At 48.8% G+C, this 19191-nt stretch overlaps 1 protein-coding gene across 1 annotated transcript in view; it reads left to right on the top strand.

Annotated features, from left to right (window-relative positions):
* The first annotated feature begins 6687 nt into the window (after window positions 1-6687).
* The window catches only part of ABTB2 (ankyrin repeat and BTB domain containing 2), a 173832-nt gene continuing 161328 nt past the window's right edge, over window positions 6688-19191 (top strand). The window contains exon 1 of the mRNA XM_042959573.1: window positions 6688-7949. Coding sequence (XP_042815507.1) covers window positions 7067-7949 — 883 coding nt within the window. The 5' untranslated portion in view covers window positions 6688-7066. The remainder of the gene's footprint in view (window positions 7950-19191) is intronic.

Below are 19191 nucleotides of genomic sequence, written 5' to 3'. Positions count from 1 at the left end.
GATTAAAATAGGGTTCAGTTCTAAACCTTTGCTGCTAAATTAAGAGATATTCCAACCATAGCCTTGTCTTCAAATTAATTCAGCATTGAAAAGACTGAAGAGACTTCTGTCTAAACTATGAAGATCATTCCATCTATTCCTATCCCTGTGCTGGGAACTGTGCGCAGTCACTCCTGTATATTAGGATCCTTGCTCAACGGAAGACAGAGGCATCTTCAAATTATGCAGTGGATACAATAAATCTTCAAATTGTGCAATGGATTCAATAAATCTTCAAATTATGCAATGGATTCATAAGTATGAATAGCAATTTTGTCCCAGATCAATGTACTTGGGAAATTTAAAACTTTTTAAAAGATCCAGCTGACAAGTAAATAATTTAACTTTTTAACGTACAAATTTTTAGCAGAATGAACAAGACCGCCACCTGCTGGGAACACCTGAACTGCCTGATGCGCAAATTGAGCAAGTTTTCTGGACTTCCAATCACCTGAGACCTACAGGTTAAAAATGAAGATTCATAGGCTCCAGGCCTATTGGATTAGAATCTCTGCAGGTACAGCTCAAGAATAAGCATTTTCAGGGGCACCTGGGGGGCGAAGTTGGCTAAGTGTCCAACTTCAGCTCAGATCATGATCTCACCATTTGTGGGTTCAAGCCCCAGTCAGGCTCTGTGCTGACAGCTTGGAGGCTGGAGTCTGCTTCAAATTCTCTGTCTCCCTCTCTCTCTGCCCCTCCCCCACTTGTGCACACGTGCTCTCTCTCTCGCTGTCTCTCAAAAATAAATAAATAAACATTAAAAAATGTTTTTAAAAAGAACAAGCATTTTTTATACCAGTCCTTAGGCACTCTGAGGTCTAAGAGACAAATGCCTTAGCATTCTGGGAATGCTTGTTGAATATACTTTTATCTAGATCACACGCTACACTTACTGAATCAGGATCTTTAAGAAAGGGCGGTGGTTGGGGCACCTATGTGGCTTAGTCGGTTGAGCGTCCAACTTGGCTCAGGTCATGATCTCACAGTTGGTGAGTTCAAGACCCACATTGGGCTCACTGCTGTCATGAGGGCAGAACTCACTTTGCGTCCTCTGTCCCCCTCTCCCTCTGCCTCTGCCTTGCTTGTACTCTCTCTCTCTCTCTCTCTCTCAAATAAATAAAACGTTTTTCAAAAGGGGGTCTGGGACTTTGGATTTGTAATAAGAATGCCAGATGCATTTAAAAAAATTTTTTTAACGTTTATTTAATTTTGAGACAGAGAGAGACAGAGCATGAACGGGGGAGGGTCAGAAAGAGGGAGACACAGAATCGAAAACAGGCTCCAGGCTCCGAGCTGTCAGCACAGAGCCCGACGTGGGGCTCGAACTCACAGACCGCGAGATCGTGACCTGAGCCGAAGTCAGCCGCTCAACTGACTGAGCCACCCAGGCGCCCCCCAGATGCATTTTAAAAGATGAATGCTTAGTAAATATGGCAGAATCGAATGCCATATTTCACTCCAGATATTCTCTATACCAGGACAGAAGAACACAACAGCAGTGAATTGAGAACTGGCAAATAGAACATCCAGATGTGGGGTTTGGGCACTGCTATCTCTACAAGTTTATTCTTTGGATTTCTGTCCTGTTGCTTTAATTCATCTCTGTATCATTAAGTTCCAGACCGTCCCCTGCCGTTCTTGCCCTTAACCCCCAGGTGCTGATGGCTTCATCTCTAATACCAGCTAACAAATGTGCCTAACAGCAGAATTCCCTCTTGGAGAGACCTGATTCCACATCACTCTCCTTCCCCTCCCCCACCCCCCGCCACCTCACTTTCTCTGTGGACCTTTTGATGTGTGCCAGTGCCCACATCCACCCTACCTCCTTGTCTCCTGGGGACCGATGCTCTAGGTTTGGATCCACCTTTGAATCACATTTGTGTCTAACAGATCACTAAACTCCAGGTTTATGCAGGGGTCACATGGGGGACCTTGCCCTGTTCTGGGATTTATCTGGATTTCTTCCATGGGTCCTACCTTACCTCCATTGCCGGAGCAGACTCATAAAACATGGTTGTTGTCTTTTCTGCTTCAGGTTAAATGAGAAGTCCCAAATGCTTCACAGCAGCCCAGGGGTGGGGGGAGTTCTCTGCCTAGTTAAGCCTGGTATATACTGGATTAAAGAAAATATAAAAGAGCCTTAAATAAAATACTGTCCATCATGAATATACTAGAGGGAGAAACAGGATGCAGAATTTCCCAAACTTAACTACTGATCCTTTTTTCACGGACCAACCCATGAGACCATTCCACAGAATGTGCTTTGGAGAAGTGTTATTTATTTTTCTCTTGGTTACCCTGGGGGCTCTTTGTTTCAAGTGATCTGTGTGTCTCTTTAGTCATGAGGTCCAGAAAAAAGAGCCGGGGGTGGGGGGGGGAACTGCGTCGGGAATGGGCTAACATGGATTGCATGGGATGGAAGCACTACCTTGAATCTTCCACACCACTGGTTCCTTTTTCAACAACTGAGGGTTCTGCTTGATTTTCCGCTACAAAACTTCTCTGCTAATCACGGCACGGTTGTGTAACTGCGGGTACCTTTTTTCAGCTCTCCTTGTATTCCACAGAGTCTTTTCTTCCTCATGTTTATACCATATGTGCTCCAGGTGCAACAATCTGTGTGGTGGATTGAAGAGCTGGCAATGGCTTTTGGTCAGTGGTTTTTGAGCAGCTCTGCAAAGCATATTTTGCAGAATAGTTAGTCTCATATGTCTGTCTTTACATATTGGGCATGTTTTTTTTTGTTGTTGTTGTTGTTTTTGCTTTTGTTTTTGTTTTTATGGCAGGAATCTTGTCTAATGCACCTCCATGGTGCTGAGCACAGTCTAGATCCAGTAGGTGTTTAAGAAATACTATTGAATTGGGGTGCCTGGGTGGCTCAGTAGGTTAAGCATCCGACTTTGGCTCAGGTCATGATCTCACTGTCTGTGAGTTCAAGCCCCACGTCGGGCTCTGTGCTGACAGTTCAGAGCCTGGAGCCTGCTTCGGATCCTGTATCTTCCTCTCTCTCTGCCCTTCCCCCACTCATGCTCTGTCTCTCTCCCTCTCTCAAAAATAAAACATTTAAAAAATTTTTTAAAAATATTATTGAATTTACCCAAAATGATCCACAAACTGAATTAAAACTTAACCACTCTCGGGGCACTTGGGTGGCTCAGTCGGTTAAGCCGCCGACTTCGGCTCAGGTCATGATCTCGCGGTCCGTGAGTTCGAGCCCCGCGTTGGGCTCTGTGCTGACGGCTTGGAGCCTGGAGCCTGTTTCGGATTCTGTGTCTCCCTCTCTCTGACCCTCCCCTATTCATGCTCTGTCTCTCTCTGTCTCAAAAATAAATAAACGTTAAAAAAAAAAAAACAAAAAAACTTAGCCACTCTCTAAAGTCAAGGACATGATCTATCTTTCTCCTATGAGAGTTCTGTCTGTCCTTGAATAGTTTTAACCACTTCCCTTTCAAGATAAATTCTAGGGTATTTTGTTCCTTAATCTCCAGACTGATTTTGATTTTGTAAGAAAATGTATAACCGAATACGAGACATCAGCCAAAGTAAAGTTTCTAAATTTTATTTCAAGCTTCTTATATGATTTCTCCATGGGCAATCCCAGATTTTTAATTGCTCACTCCACTGGGAATTCTCCCAATGTTCGCCATGGTTTCATCATGCGCTTTTTAACCTGTCCAGATACATGACAGTTGTTTTTTTTCCAAAAATGATGTTTGGGCCAGGCCTGGGTTGGGACAATACTTCCTTTTGCTCTAATATAATTTGCATTGCTAACATTAAGCACATTACCACCAGATTGCCCTAATTAAACGCACGCACGTATGTATAAGAAGCCATGCCCTTTCTTGATCCAAAGTTTTTCACCCCGCTTGCAATCTCCCAGAAGATTAACTGAAATCAATCAGTTGGTTAATTTCTAACATAGCTCAATGTATCTTGTTCTCTATCTCTATTGCTCTTCCTCATTTTCTTTCTCCCCCCATCACACAAAACACAAAGAGACACATTCTTCAAGTCTTCAAGTTGGCAATAGAAGACTCTAATGAGCATATGAAAGACAAGAGGTCTACAATCTTAACCATCTTTCATTAACTTTCTAGTCCCTTTAATGGATTTTCCCATAGGAATTTTCTTCCTTTTTTTAATGAAGAAAATTACAAAACACTTACTTTAGTATGTGTCTTTAAAAGATAAGAATATTTAATAAGCAAAACCATACTACCATTACCACACCAAAAAAGTAACAACGATTTCACAATAGCAAAGATCTGGGCGGTGTTCCTGATTTCTAATTGTTTCATAATGTCAAATGTTTATTGATTTAAAAAAATCAAATTCCAAATACATTCCACACATTATGGCTAATTAGTCAATATGGCTTAAGTCCTTTTTAGTGTATAGGTTTCCTATCCATCTCTTTCTCTCCTTGTAATCTATTAATGAAACTCAGTTGTTTTTCCAGTATTATTTTCCAGGGCTGAATTTTGTGGAACAAATCCTTGCGGTGTAGTTTAATATACGCAATATTCTTAAATTTGGCTGTAGCCTGTTTGATTATATTTACACTTCTATGCCATCAAGTCACTTAAATATAAGATAAATGCCATTGGCTCTTTCCCAGATAACTTTTCCATTCAGTAAATTCCCTGTTGTAAATTTCCAGTTCAGAAATTTTCTCTGCTGGGGAGCCTGGGTGGCTCAGTTGGGTTAAGCCTCTGACTTTGGCTCCGGTCATGATCTCATGGTTGGTGGGTCCCAGCCCAGCCACAGGCTCTGTACTGAGCCTAGAGCCTGCTTCGGATTCTGTGTCTCCCTCTCTCCCTGCCCCTTACCCGCCCGCTCTCTGTCTCTCGCTCTCTCAAAATAAACATTTAAAAATTAAACATTTAAAAAAGAAATTTTCTCTGCTTATTAAGTATGCACACAACAAAAAGAAAAAAAACCCCAAACTTGTGGGGAATTTCTTCTAAAAGTCCATTAGAGGGCGACATTTGCTTTAAAATTATGTTTCCCTTACTAAGTTTTAAATTGCATCATATTTGTTTTCGAATTTTTGGCAAGTTGAACCTCAATACCTACTTTTCACTTCTTATGTCACTTCTATGAGATGTAGTCACATCTTGTGTCCTCTGTTAACTTGATCTCTGTGAACTTGGGTCCCGTATCACTTTCATCCTGGACTCGGTTTCCACTTCCGACCATGAGGCGGCGATATTGCATAAATAAAGACCGCAGAAAGGCCAAATTAAGGCAAACTGCTAAAGAAAAAAGGAGTTTCACAGGGGAAGGGCCATTAATCTCAGAAGGAAAGAGACAAACCAGATATTTCTAATTCGTATCCACCTCACGGCCTCAGGTTGGAACTGTGTAAGATAGAGCACAAAGGAGCCATTCAGGAGCACGGGAAGCTGACTTGGGGGGCAACGCGTGCACAACCTCCTCCTTGACTTTGCGGTTCCACTGGAGGGGGCATATGCACATTCGAGCACGTGTGTGCGAACAGTTGCAGGACAGCAGCCGGACGGAGTGGACTGGGCGTGGCGCTGCTGGAAACGAATCGCGCTCCCACTGACCGCTTCTGGACACAGGCCCTGAAACAGGTTTACAACGGCGCCGCTTTGGAGGACAGCACTCATTTCACCCCGGGGGGGGGGGGACCAAGTCCCAAGGGGGCAGGGGGCTTGCCCACTGGCACACCATTAGGAGGTGGTGCATGCAGCCAGCTGTTCGGAGCGCAGGCCAATACTCGGTAAATGTCTCACCTTCACACACCCGCTGGGACATTCGCACTTCAGACAGAAAGGATCCACCTGACAGCGAGCAGTACTGTACAGCTGTAACAGAGAAGTCACGGGCCCTTTTGAGAATCTGACACAAATTAGGACCCTCTCCCCCGAGTAATACTCAGAAAACTACGTAAGTTCAAGTGGTGGGGAGAGAGGGGATCACAGGCCTCCTGGAGCCAGTCTATTCATCAGATCTGTTCCGTTTGCAACCTGGATGGCAACGTAAAGAAAACCAGACGGATTCGGGAGAAGCAAGAAGGGGCGTCCCTCCTCGCTCTAAACACAAGGGGAGTTTCATTCATCTAGAAAAACGGGAGAGGCTTGCCAGAAAGTCCCAGAGGGAGGTGGGGTGCCTGGTTTGTGCCCCCTCCCCCACTCCTCCCACCTCCAGACCCACACTTGATAAGTCAGCTTTGGTGGTAGGCTGCAGAGGGCTTGAAAAGGAGCTGCGAACGCCCAAAGCCTGGACGGCGGGCGGGGGGCTGCTCACAGGGGGTTTTCCTTTAAATTTTTCTTTAAATCGTCAGCTCCCGAGCCTAACGCTTCGACCCCTCCTTTCCCGGTCTCTGCTCCCACCTCCCAGCGCGCTCCGCCGCTCGCCGACTCTCCCTTCCCCCTCCTCCACCTTCATCCCAGCGGCTTCACCCGACCCTCGGCCTCCAGCCCCGCCTCCGCCGCCGCGGGGTTTCACCCGCAGCCCAGTGAAATCTGCATAGTGACCGCCCCTCGAGGAGATCATTGGTGCAGCTCATGCCCGTCGCGGACGATGATTGGTGAGGCGCCCCGGGTTATTTGCATGCCGGCGGCGGCCCGGTACCCAGCTGTGCCGGCCGCCCGCGCCGCGCAGAAGTTTGCCGAGCGCTTTCTCGCCGGCTGGTCCTGGACTCGCGCGGCGCCGCGAGCCGCCGCCTCCTTCTGCCGCCGCCCTGTTCGCTCGGGATTCCTTCTCTGCGGAGGCCAGACGCTCTGCCGGCGGGAAGCTGAGGTGGGCCAGGGGGAGTGCCGAGGAGGAGCGGCGGGGACCGTTCCAGTGACAGCTTCGCTTCGGACGCCGGGCGCGTGGGGCCCCGGCCGCCGAGAATCTCTCCCGCCTTCCCCCCGGCCTCCGGGCGGACGATGTGGACGCCGAGAGGAAGGAGGGCGTCCCGGAGAGCCTAGAGTCTGTTTCTGCCCACTTGGGAAAGGAAGCATGGAGTTGTGAGCGCCCCTTGCTCGGCGAGGCCGCGACCGGCAGGCTCCCCATGGCCGGGACGTATAGCTCCACTCTGAAGACGTTGGAGGACTTGACCTTGGACTCCGGGTATGGGGCCGGGGACTCGTGCCGCTCACTCAGCCTCTCGTCCTCCAAGTCCAACTCGCAGGCGCTCAACTCTTCGGCGCAGCAGCACCGCGGGGCGGCCTGGTGGTGCTACTCCGGCTCCATGAACAGCCGCCACAACAGCTGGGACACGGTGAACACGGTGCTGCCCGAGGACCCCGAAGTGGCGGACCTCTTCTCGCGCTGCCCGCGCCTCCCCGAGCTGGAGGAGTTTCCCTGGACGGAGGGAGACGTGGCCCGGGTGCTTCGCAAAGGCGCCGGCGGCCGGCGGCTGCCCCTGTTCTCCGCCGAGGCGGTGCGACGCCTGGCTGGGCTGCTCCGCAGGGCGCTCATCCGAGTGGCCCGCGAGGCGCAGCGCCTGAGCGTGCTGCACGCCAAGTGCACCCGCTTCGAGGTGCAGAGCGCCGTGCGCCTGGTGCACAGCTGGGCGCTGGCCGAGAGCTGCGCGCTGGCTGCGGTCAAGGCGCTGTCACTGTATAGTATGAGCGCCGGGGACGGGCTGCGCCGGGGCAAGTCCGCGCGCTGTGGCCTCACCTTCTCCGTGGGCCGCTTCTTCCGCTGGATGGTGGACACCCGCATCTCCGTGCGCATCCACGAGTACGCGGCCATCTCGCTCACCGCCTGCATGGAGAACCTGGTAGAGGAGATTCGGGCCAGGGTGCTGGCCAGCCAGAGTCCCGACGGTGGAGGGGCTGGGGGCGGGGAGGTGTCCGCCGAGGCCTTGGAGATGGTCATCAACAACGACGCGGAGCTCTGGGGCGTCCTGCAGCCCTATGAACATCTCATCTGTGGCAAGAACGCCAATGGTAAGTGTGCGGGTCTCGGCCATGGACGGATGGGAGAGAAATCCAGCCCTGGGCTACCAAGGGCGAAGCTGGTTGAGTGTGCCAGGATCTGGGAGAAAGCGTTTGTTCTGAGGGTGGAGTCCATTAAATGGCTCTTGCCAAAGATAGTTCTTCTGATGCCTGTCTTTTGGAGGATAAAGTTGAGGTTGAAGAACATTGTGTTCTTCGTATTGTTGTCACTATCTGGATGCTGTTCGCTGATTGAGGCTCTTGACCAAGCCATTCCTTAACTTCACTTGACACGAAGGTTACTGCCCTGCCTCTCTTTGCCTTGCTTAACTGGGTCGCTAGTGGTCTTTCCCCAACAGCAGGGCAGATGGACTGTGGTTCTGACCCTATAGCCCAATAGCAGCAGCCAGAGGATCCAAACTCTAAGACCTGAGTTTGGGATAAGTGAGAGGGGAGGAAGGGAGCAGGAGGACCAGGATCGGGTGCAGCTGCCTTGGGCTTTGCTGGGTTGAAGGGTGCACTTCAGGCCTTCTCCTGGAAGGTGGAGAAGTAGTGGTGGGTTCTTACCTGTATGTGCCCAAGACAATGGAAATTGACTGCTGAATCCCCTTTCTGGAAAGAGAACCACATACTTGGCTCCTAGGGCCTCAATTTCTAAGCTGTCACCAATCGAGTGAGCAATTGATTAAAACCCTGTGTTGTACTAAATGCGCAGCCTTATGGGCTTTCCTGAAAGAGATGATGATCCAACAAACTTGCTTATGGGAAAGAGGTGTGGGGGGTGGGCAGCTGCGTGATGAAGAAGGAACCACTCAGTAGTTGCATTTCTCTGAAGGAGGACAAGGCTTCAGTGCAAAGGGTGGAAGGGAAGCACTTGACCTTCTCCCTGGTAAGGTTAGGGTGTGACATACATTTAACAGCAAACTGCCTACCAGACTCCAGTTTCAGAAGTCAGCAAACCATAAATTATTTAGAATGGTACAATGGCTAGACATCCATGCAGTCGGATCAGAAGGCCATTTTTGGGACAGCTTTCAGTGGCAAACAAGTAGTCAGCAGAAGAGGCCAGGTGGGTACTGAAAAGGGAGAAAGGGAGTCAACTTTAAATGTGGTTGAACATCGCAATAGCTAAAATTTAGTGAGCACACTTAACAGTATTCTCAGTCACTGTTCTTAGCACTTTAGAGGTTAAGAAACCCTAGCAACCCTATTAGGTAGGTACTTCATAGTATTATCCTCATCATACAGATGGGCAAACCAAGGTACCCAGCAGTTAAGCAGTTTGCACAAGACTACACAGATATTAAGTGACAAAGCTGGAATTTGAGCCTAGGCAGGCTCCAGAGTTCAAGCTTTTAGCCATCAGGGAGGAGGTAACAGCTTTGTTTTTAATTAGTCCAGTTACCAAGGAGGGCAGCTGACATTTGAGGCCTCATTTAGAGGCCTAGAAGATAGTTTGTATGTAGCAGCATGGCTTTGCTTAGACCTTCCTTGGTTTTGGTTTTAATTCTGGCACCACCAAAGGAGATGCCTGGAAGAGAAGAGCATTTGCCTTTTAATTTTCCTCCTCTTAGGTCAGAGTTCAGGTCAGCCCAGAATCTCTGTCGATGATGTCACAGCTGATAATTGTGCTTTGCCCTCTGGGTTTGTGGCAGCAAATGTGTGCTCCAGGAGAGGAAGTGGAGGGCAGGGGGATTTCCACCCACCGTCCTAGCCCAGGGGAAGAATCCTGTACTTTGGGCTGAGGGGGAGGCCCAGACTGAGCTCAAAGAAGTAAAGCCCCCTAGGAGAAAAGACTGAGGCCCTGTGCCTATAAACCAGACTAGAACAAAAATGGAACAGTATGTGCCAAACAAAACCCAAAATGCCCTTCACACACAGCTGGTGCCCAGCAGGTTGAGGAACTTCTCAGTTTTTCCAACTGCAAATTGGAGCTAGAAAGAACAGCTGCCTCTCCAGGGTCCCCTGAAGATGCAGAGTAGCCAGAAGTTGCTAGAACACAGGTGTCTTCCACTAAAGGGCTTATCCCAAAGGGCCATTTCTTATCTAGGGTCATCACTCCTTGGGATTTTCTTTGCAGGATGGGTTTTTGACTCCCTAATTGACCCTCTTCTCCCATGCCAAGCAATCCTTTTTAAAAAAAATTTTTTTTTAACGTTTATTTATTTTTGAGACAGAGAGAGACAGAGCATGAACAGGGGAGGGGCAGAGAGAGAGGGAGACAGAATCGGAAGCAGGCTCCAGGCTCTGAGCCATCAGCCCAGAGCCTGACGCGGGGCTCGAACTCACGGACCGCGAGATCGTGACAGTATTCTCACTCTGAAGTCGGACGCTTAACCGACTGAGCCACCCAGGCGCCCCCGAGCAATCCTTCTTAAGCCACGGTGGTCAAGATGGCAGGACTGCACTTGACAGCAAAGCTCCCTGGATGTTCAGAGCAAGCATCTCCCTCTGTGCATTCCCTGGTCTCCAGGGAAGTCTCTTGCAGGCAAGGCGACCATTCGCTTCCACTTAGTAACATGGATGCTCATTTTCTGTAGGTGAGAACCTGGCCTCAGTAAACAATAACTAGGCTGATTTATGAAGTCTTTTTAGACAAAGTGGGATGTATGTTTGGTATAGGAGCAATGAATTACTTATGCCTGAAAGCTGACTTCAGAGGGAAGCAGAAATTGCTTCCGAAAGGAATGGACGATCCAAACCTTTGTTACACTGAAGCCCAAGGCCAGCAAGGTTACCGTTTACACAGCTGAAGACCAAGTGAGAAATGGCTACACCCGGGAGGAGGGTGCCGGTTCGTATTCTTGTCCTGCTGGTCTTCCCTTCCAATTATATCTTTATTGTTGTTGTGCCTGCTAATTATACAGCATGGGCACATGTATTTGACTCAGCTATATAGAGCTGTTAAACTTTTAATGTCTTCCAACCAGGAATTTAAGGGCCCTAATCCATCTTTTCCTGGCCATTACTCAGAGTGCTGGGCAAATATGGTTTTGCTCAGCCCAAGATGGATGATAAAAGTTCTGTAGTGTTTATACGACATGATCTCAGCTTCACAGAGCAGCAGTAGTTCAATATCACTTGCTCGTTTGGTATCGATGTCCGTGTTCCCAGGGTAGTGTCATTAAGTGATGATATCTTCATGGCTTCCTTACAGGACGTAGAGAAACCACTTTAATAGAGTGGTATTTATAAACACGGACCTGGCAGAAAATAGAAGCTTCTTGCATTCACTGCCTTCCTCCTCCCTGCCCTCTCTTTCATATCCCTGTGTGTGAGTTTGATGCTGAGACTCGCTTCTGGGTTTCTTCTTGGCCCTTTGTCTTAGGAAGCTTTCATGAGGGTCCAGAGCATTTGAGAAAATCCTCTCCAATTCCGAGGCTCTGTGTTAAATGATAGGATTTTGCTTAGAACATTCTGACTCCAAAGCTGTAACCAGGAAGTGCAGGAGGATAGTAGCTCTGTCACAGTGGTAAAGAGTGCAAACTTTGGAGTCCCAGTGAGGGTTTGGAGCTCACCTCTGCTATTTATATGAATGACCTGAGGCGTATTTCTTAACTGTTGTCATCTGTAAAATGGATGGGGGTTGGGGGGGGCGGGGAGGTAATAAGAGCACCTAACTCATAAGTTTGGTATGAGGATTGGGTGAGATCATAGATTTAAAGATCTTAGCATATAGTACATGCTCAGTAAATAGTAGCAGTTCATTCAGCAAATACTTAGAACTGACCCTGTGCCCACTACTGTTAAAAGTGTTGTGGATTAAGTGCAGAGTGGGGCGAGGAGGGTCCTCCTCTCATGAAGCTTATAAACGAGTGACAAATACAGATTGCAGTAAATTTTATTAAAAAAAAAAAAAAAAGAGAGACAAGATAATGGTATAGTGTGGCCAGAGCTAATTTAAATGACAGTCAAGGAAGGCCTGTCTGGCGCTTCATTAGTACAGGCAATGTAGCAATACCACTGCAGTCTAAGAGTCTGTAGGCAAAACAGTGAGTGAGGACTTTTCTGAATTATTCAGTTATCTATCGGCTGAGGCAAGTCCCAACGATCTCATTTCCAGCCAAGGAATAAAAGGGCTGCATCTACGGTGGGGATGTGCCGTTCTCCTAGTTGTAGGACTCATTTAGCAAGGAGATTGTAAGATTTCACTGAGATAATCAACCAAAGGGGCAAGGGTTAATTGAGCTGCTAGTTGCTATTTAATCAGTTTCCACACCTGGGTAGTCTGAGGGAGTGTCACTTCTCCTTGACTATTTTACTGAAGCCAAGGGAGCTGGTAAAACTGAAACAAAGCAAGCTTTGGAAATGAAAACTTATTTTTTTCCCTTGAGTGCCTGAGAAATGCAACCCAGCCTTAAGTAGTTAGAGGAACAAGGTGGAGTTGTTCTGCTTTTTCCAGAAAGTTTTACCTGATTCCTCCACCCCCGATTGGAAGTGCCACTTCTCCTTCATGGTTCCGCGGCACCCAGAGCTTATTCTTGGGTTGTTTCCTGCTTCCCCGTGAGCTCGTTGTCACCCCTCTGCCTTACACAGCGCCTGGCACGTAGCAGGTGCTCCCTAAGTATTTGTCATACAAATAATTGATTCCGCCACACAGAATTGTTTAATTCCGGAAATTTAACATGCAATCCTTGGACACTATGGAAGAACCTTCCCCCTTTTCTACCATGGCAGAGAATTTCGAGTCCTTGATGAATAGAGGCAGTGTTTTGGGGGTACCCAAGCCTTAGGGGCATCATTCAACCTTTGATACCCTAATTTCTGGCAGGGTTCCCAAGGCCAGCAGTGACGGGTAAAGGTAAATGGAGGGATTTTATTTGTATTTCAAATGTAAATAGGAGATTCCTTCAGTGTGTAATACCCAGAGTGGGGGTGTCACAGCAAAAGTCTAATGGGCAACAGATAAATCCACAGGAGGATTGGGTTGAGAGACAGAGGCAGCCAGTTCCCCTAAGAATAGCAACCCCATCCCTCCCTTCCCCACAGAGCTGCCCCTGAGGGCAGTCTCGGTTGATGACTCTTGCTCAGAAGTTTCACACACCCCTGCCTCCAATCTGAGAAGGAACTAAGACAATGGACTGCCAAGACCCTCCTGGGACACATGAAGGACACCTAAGTTCCAAAAGAAGCCAGAGACACCTTGCTGATAATCTTCAGGTTGGTCCTTATCCCACCTCACTGTCACTGTCTGTCCTTTGCCAGATAGGACAGTGGGTGGATGCTCTGGCCTCTGTTTCCACACTTCGACACCTGTATGTAATAATAGGCCTGGCCTTTCCGCAGCACCTTAAACATTTTTCATCCGTGATCTTACCAGGTCCCCATAAAAATCCATTGAACATGATGCCCTTTCACAGAATTCACAGCTAGGTCACAGCCATGCCAGGACCAAGCCCCATATTGCTGAAGCCTCAGGTCTGTGCTTTTCCTGTGGAGAATTACAGAAATAAAGGTAGTAAGGAACAGGTCAGTATTTGGCCCTCTTCTAATGGCAGTGAGGGTCAAATTCACAGCCACAGCAGTATTTATTATAGATTTTTTCTGTTAACAGCCTGCTGTGTCCAGGTACTTTAAATATGTTAGGCCAGTGAATCTTCATAACCAGTGTTGAAGACCAGGCATCAAGGTCCGGGCATGGATCTTCCAACAAAGGATGCGGAGTGATTCTGTTTAAATGCAGCTTGCCAGCTGTCCCAGAATGTGCTCTTCAGGTGCCATCGATCTTCAGCCATCACTGCTGCTCCTGGACCGGGGCCGGGGGGTATCGAGGAGGCAGGGAGCCCTCCTGCCCAGGGAGGGCCTTACAAGTGTCAGCTGCTTAGTGATCAATAAACCCAATTGAATGGAAAGGCTGTAGTCTCTACTGCAAAACTTTGACGGACGGTGAGTCAGTTCAGGGAAGGAGGAAACAGAAACACAGTAGGAAAGCACCCTAAGGGACCCTGTGTTTAGGCCACTGGTCTCTGAGAGCTCAACTCACTTACTGGCTCTGGAGTTGGCAGAAAAGCCTTTTGATTTCCTCAGAAATTTCCTCCTCAGAATCTACTACGGTGGAATCTTCACAGGGTGAAGTCTCAATGCGGGGAGCCCAAGGAGAGAAGCAGTCTGCATAGCAAGCCCTGAAATGCTTTGGCTTTGAGTTGGGTCCCAAATTGCTTTGCCTCGAGTAAGCTGCTCCAGCTCTCCATTTATCTACTGTAAGTGAGGGGCCAGTACACCCGGTGCGTTGTCCATGCTCCTGGGATGGCAGGGCCGCTGGGTTTAGCGTTAAGGGCATAGCACAGGGTCGGACTGCCTGGGTATCACTCCTGGTGCCCTCGCTTGTGAGCTGTGTGACCCTGGGCAGGTTAACTTCTGTGCCTTCACTTCTTTCTCTGTAATAGGATTTCTCAGACCTTGTCACTGTTGACATTTCGGACCGGCTGGTTTTTCTTGTGGGGCAGTCCTGCGCAATCCCCCACTCCCTCTGCTGCCAGCCGTGACAACCAGTTTCGTCTCCAGACATTGCCAGATGTCCCCTGGGGGACAGAATTAACCACTGACGAGAAACACTGCTCTATAACAGGACTGAAAAGAGTACCCAACTCCTAGGATGGTTGTGAGGATTTAATAAAAGCGTCTGGAAGGAACTTTGTACTCTGGCACATGAGATATTAATTCTAATTATTGCTGTATTTTTGCAGACTTGTGCTGGTCATGTTTGCTTTTGCCATAGTGGGAGACTCTATCTAGTGCAGGGGAAGATCATGACCCAGATCCCAGGGTGACAAGTATTAGTCACAAGGCTTTCCTTGGTGACTAATAGGTAGGAGGAAGTCCTGGAACCTGGAAAAAACACCCTTGCACCCGCTCATTTATGGCTCTATCGTCCCCAAGATGAAGCGGGCTGGCAGTGGGCAGTGAGATCAGACTCGCCTCCCTGGGCTGCTGCCTGCCCCTGCCCAGATGACAGCGGCATTGCACGCTCAGAGCTCCGGGCCCCAGGGAGCATTTCCACTGTGGATATCGGACCCCGCTTGTTGCAGCTGCCGAGTCCCGAGCCACAGGACAGCAGGTGTTTTGTGTTTTGCTGGCCTGTCATGTAAACATACTTTGTGGTCTTCTTGCTTGTTTTAAAAAAGGCCTAAATGGTTTTGCAGCTTTGGCGGCATGTCTGGAGCTGCATGCCGAATTGGGAGGAGAAGCTTAAGGAACGCAGCCCAAGTAAAGCCTAAGAAATGCCACGCCGGCTTCATTAACTGACTGCTCACCGAGTGCCAGCTCCATACGAGGCAATGGAGACAGATTGGAGGAGGACAAGGATTGATCTTGCCTGTCAAGGAGTGTATTTATTTACTTAATGTTTGTTTTTGAGAGAGAGAGACAGAGACAGAGCACGAGTGGCGAGGGGCAGAGGGAGGGGGACACACAGAATCTGAAGCAGGTTTCAGGCTCCGAGCTGTCAGTACAGAGCCCGATGCGGGGCTCAAACTCAGCAATCGTGAGATCGTGACCTGAGCCGCAGTCAGAAACTTAACCAGCTGAGCGACCCAGACGCCCTTCGCCTGTCAAGGAGTTTAAAGTCTAGTCGGGAAAGCAAAGCACACACACGGATCCTTACAAGGAAGTCTGGGATCCCTGTGTTCCATTAACAAGGGTGGTGCTGACGGCCTCCGCTTCCTGCGTGCCACTGCCCGACGTGGGTGCTTTCCATGAGCTGCTTGCCTTCCTGCTCCCAAGCTCTCCTGTGAGGTAGATGGGATGTCCACCCTGTAGAAGGGGACCTGGAAGCTTTTGGTGACTAGGGAGTTCAAAGGGGAAAGATGAGGCCTGGCTGGCTGGGTGGGAGGGAGGCTGGGCTGCTTTGCGGAGGACGTGGCATGCAGGCCAGTGGGACTTGGGCATGTGGGGCTGCGACAGGGAGCAGAAGGGGGTGCAGAGAGTGCAGGGGCTTCCAGACGGAGGGATCGATGTGCTCAAAGACCTGGAAGCCAAAGTGTGTGTGTTGGAGAACAGCAGGCAACACTGTTTGGCTGGAAGATTCAGATGAATAACAAGGAGAGCGGGGCAGATAACACAGTGGAAAAGGACAACTTTCCCACATCTTTTATCCAGATGTTAAGAAGCCTGCCAGAGTGCAGAAAGAGAGCTTTTCCAATACTCAATTTTATAATTCAGAAATCGAGTGTGTCTGCTCCCCAGGGCTGCATCTTAACCACAGCCCCAGACCTCCCGTCACCCCTCTTGTTGATTGAAAGCTTGGCCTCAAACAGGCCCCCGTCCGTTGTCCTAGTGGTGCAAGTAATGAAACAGGACTGGAGGGGAGCAGACTTGGGTTGAGGGGACATGAAGAAGAAGGCTTCGATCAGCCTTCTGCTCCCATTCGACTTGGCTCCAGACTCAGCATTTCTTCTAGGCCCCCGAACGGAGCGTCTCAGGCCAAAGCAATCCCAGTCCCAAATGAAGGTCAGGGCTGACAAACTCGTTAAATGAGGCCTTTCGATTGACTCTTGCCAAGGCAGGATTCTCCAACCTGGAGGTAGAGAGGGACATAAAACAGGATAAGATATTAGGATCCCAGAACTTTCTTTGGTTATGAGTCCAACCGGATATGTTCAATTTCCAGTTTAGAGTTTGTCATTTGGGAAAATAGGTCAATTCTCAGAGAGGTTTCGTCGCTTCCCAATTCTCGGTGAAGGTGTTTCCAGAGCATTGATAATAAAGATTTCTGTCTCGTTAAATGTTTGATAATGTGGAACCACTGTATAGCTCAGTGCCATCTGGATTGAACTCCCTAGGGTCCAGCTGAATTCTGCTGACAATAATAAAATGTGATAGATCATCAATGGCCTAGCTAATAACTCTGCTGCTAGTCCTTTTCCTGACCCCAGTGAAGGAATTTTCTTGTCACTTGAAAAAGCTCTCGTGAGTGAAATATATATATTTGGGGTCCGTTGTTCTCCAGAAGTTGAGGCAGGGGTTGGTTCAGGCCCATGATGGAAAAATTAAATAGGGAAACTGAACTTGGACATACCAGAGAGACCAGATTAGGGTGGGGAGAGACTACATTGGACCCCAAAGAGGGTGAAATAGGCCTTTCAGTGAATGAAAATCATCCCTAAAACTGAGGCCAAGTTTTGGTTAAAAATTAAGTATTTTTTTAGTCTTCTCTTTTAAAATATTAAAATCAGTATTTTCTATGAGGAGAGCAGTTAATAAACAAGCTGAAGCTCATGCACCGAGCAAGTGTATGTGTGCAGGCAGCTAGGACAGTCTGGTTCAGAGAGCAGAGGGTTTTGGATCCAGAAAATTCTGTGTTGGAGCATGGCCCCTCCATGACCTGGAGTGAATCACTCTGTCTTCTTGGCTCTCTGTTGCTTTATCTGTGGTGTGAAGAGGTTGGGCTGGATTCTTCAAGGGCCCTTCTGTCTCTGATAATGTTCCTAGACCCCACAAAGACACTGTGGAATCACTTTCCTAAGGTCAAGCCCTGTGATTAGTATCCTTGGGAAAGAAACAGCCCTGGATGGAGCTGGATGTGGGCTCTGAAGACCTGGCTGGGTCGTAGGACTACACACGCCAGCCTTTTCCATATTGGGATTAGCTGTAATTACCGTATTAGAGTTTTTATTCCCCCCTCTTTTATCAGAAGGATGAGTTCTGTCTCCTCCTGGCCGACCTAACACTTCACCGTTCAACAGCTGTGTCCAGGCCTTCGCAGCCGGCACTGTGGTGAGACTGGCCCCGAGGTGTCTTCATGCAGCCGGTGTTGGAAGCCCGCCTCCCCAGACTTGGGTATTTATAGCAGGGGAGCAGCTAGAAAAAAAAAAAATTAAATATGCTACACCCTTCTTTATACTATGTGGGACAGAGACAGGCATTGTGAGGAATTTAGAAGGCAGGGCTGTATAATCCAGCAAGATATTTTTAAATGCCGTTTGTTGCAGTTGGCAGGCCCGGTTTTTCAAAGAGGAGGGAAAGTAAGAGTAAGTGGGATGACAGGCTGCCAGGGACTCTGAGCACTGAGACATGGAGTTCAGCATTCCAAGGTGTGCGGGTTCTGAACCCTGGTCTGTAGCCCGCGGTCACAAAGTTTGCGCAGGGCTTGGGAAGGTCACGGGGAGAGGCTCTGTGAATGGGGTGGCTTATCCCTCCTCTTCCCCACCAGCCCATCCACCATGCGGATCCCCAAGTTGGAAATGAAGTGTTCTGTAAAAGGCAGAACATACAGCCAAAAAAGTTGCTTCTGTGAAAACCAGGGGCCGAGTGCAGTGTCTCTAACCCATCTCAGCAGCTGGGTAAGTCAAGTTGTACACGAGGACACGCTTTGGAAGCAAGTTGCTTGCAGCTGTTCTTCTGGATCTAATCTGCCCAGGGACAAGCCAGGCAGGCCAGCATTAGGCTGGGACCCAATTCAGTAGCCGTATGACAGGGCTCCGTGGTGGAGCTGCCTCTGAAAAGGTATCGCAGTTGAGCCCCACCTGTCCAGTGTGCTTGTAAAGTATCCAAGGAGAGGCCTGTGTGTCTTCTACCGTGTTGCTCTTTGAGGAGACAGATGGTGGTCGCAGTGGCAGGGTCTGGGGGTTTGGAGCACAGGAGAGGCTAAGAGTTAAGATCGGGGTATATCCACTTTTTCATCCAACAAATAGTTATTGAAGACTTACTGTGTACACTGGGCACGATTCCAGGTCTGGTGACAAAGAGCGTGAATATAAGAGGCTTGGGGGAGGAGAGGGTGCAGGCCTGGTCGATGAGGAGAAGAGAAGAGTGAGGCATTCTGGAAGAATCAGGGCAAGTGCCTGGTGGGTTCCAGGAAACTAGTGTGGCTGGGATGGGGTGAGGGTAGGGGAGTAGATGCAGTCAGAGAGCAAGTAGAGGGGTGCTTAGTCAGGTAAGGCCTTGTAGGCCATTGTGTGGCACCTCGACTTTTCATCCGGAGTCTGCTTGGAGCCACTGGAGGGACTTATGCGCAGAAATGGCACGATCCTATTTGTATTTTAACGCGATCACCCCCTCGGCCATGTTGGAAAGGGACTGACGCGTCAAGTATGGAATGGAAGCAGTATGGCTACTTGGGAGGCTCTTGCAGTAATCCAGGCGAGAGAGGGTGGTGGCTTGGACTGGGTGTCAGCAGAGAAGGTTATGGGTGTATTTTGAAGTTAGAGCCAATGGGATGTTATATCAACCGCTTAGATGTGTGAGGTATGAGCGAGGAATTGGTATGACACCAAGGTTTATGGTCCAAGCACTTTAAAGAAGGGAGTGGCCATTG

Source organism: Panthera tigris, chromosome D1 (genome assembly GCF_018350195.1).
Source record: "Panthera tigris isolate Pti1 chromosome D1, P.tigris_Pti1_mat1.1, whole genome shotgun sequence".
NCBI lineage: Eukaryota > Metazoa > Chordata > Mammalia > Carnivora > Felidae > Panthera > Panthera tigris.
Note: the sequence above shows the minus strand (reverse complement) of the source record. Positions and strands in the feature narration are given on the sequence as shown.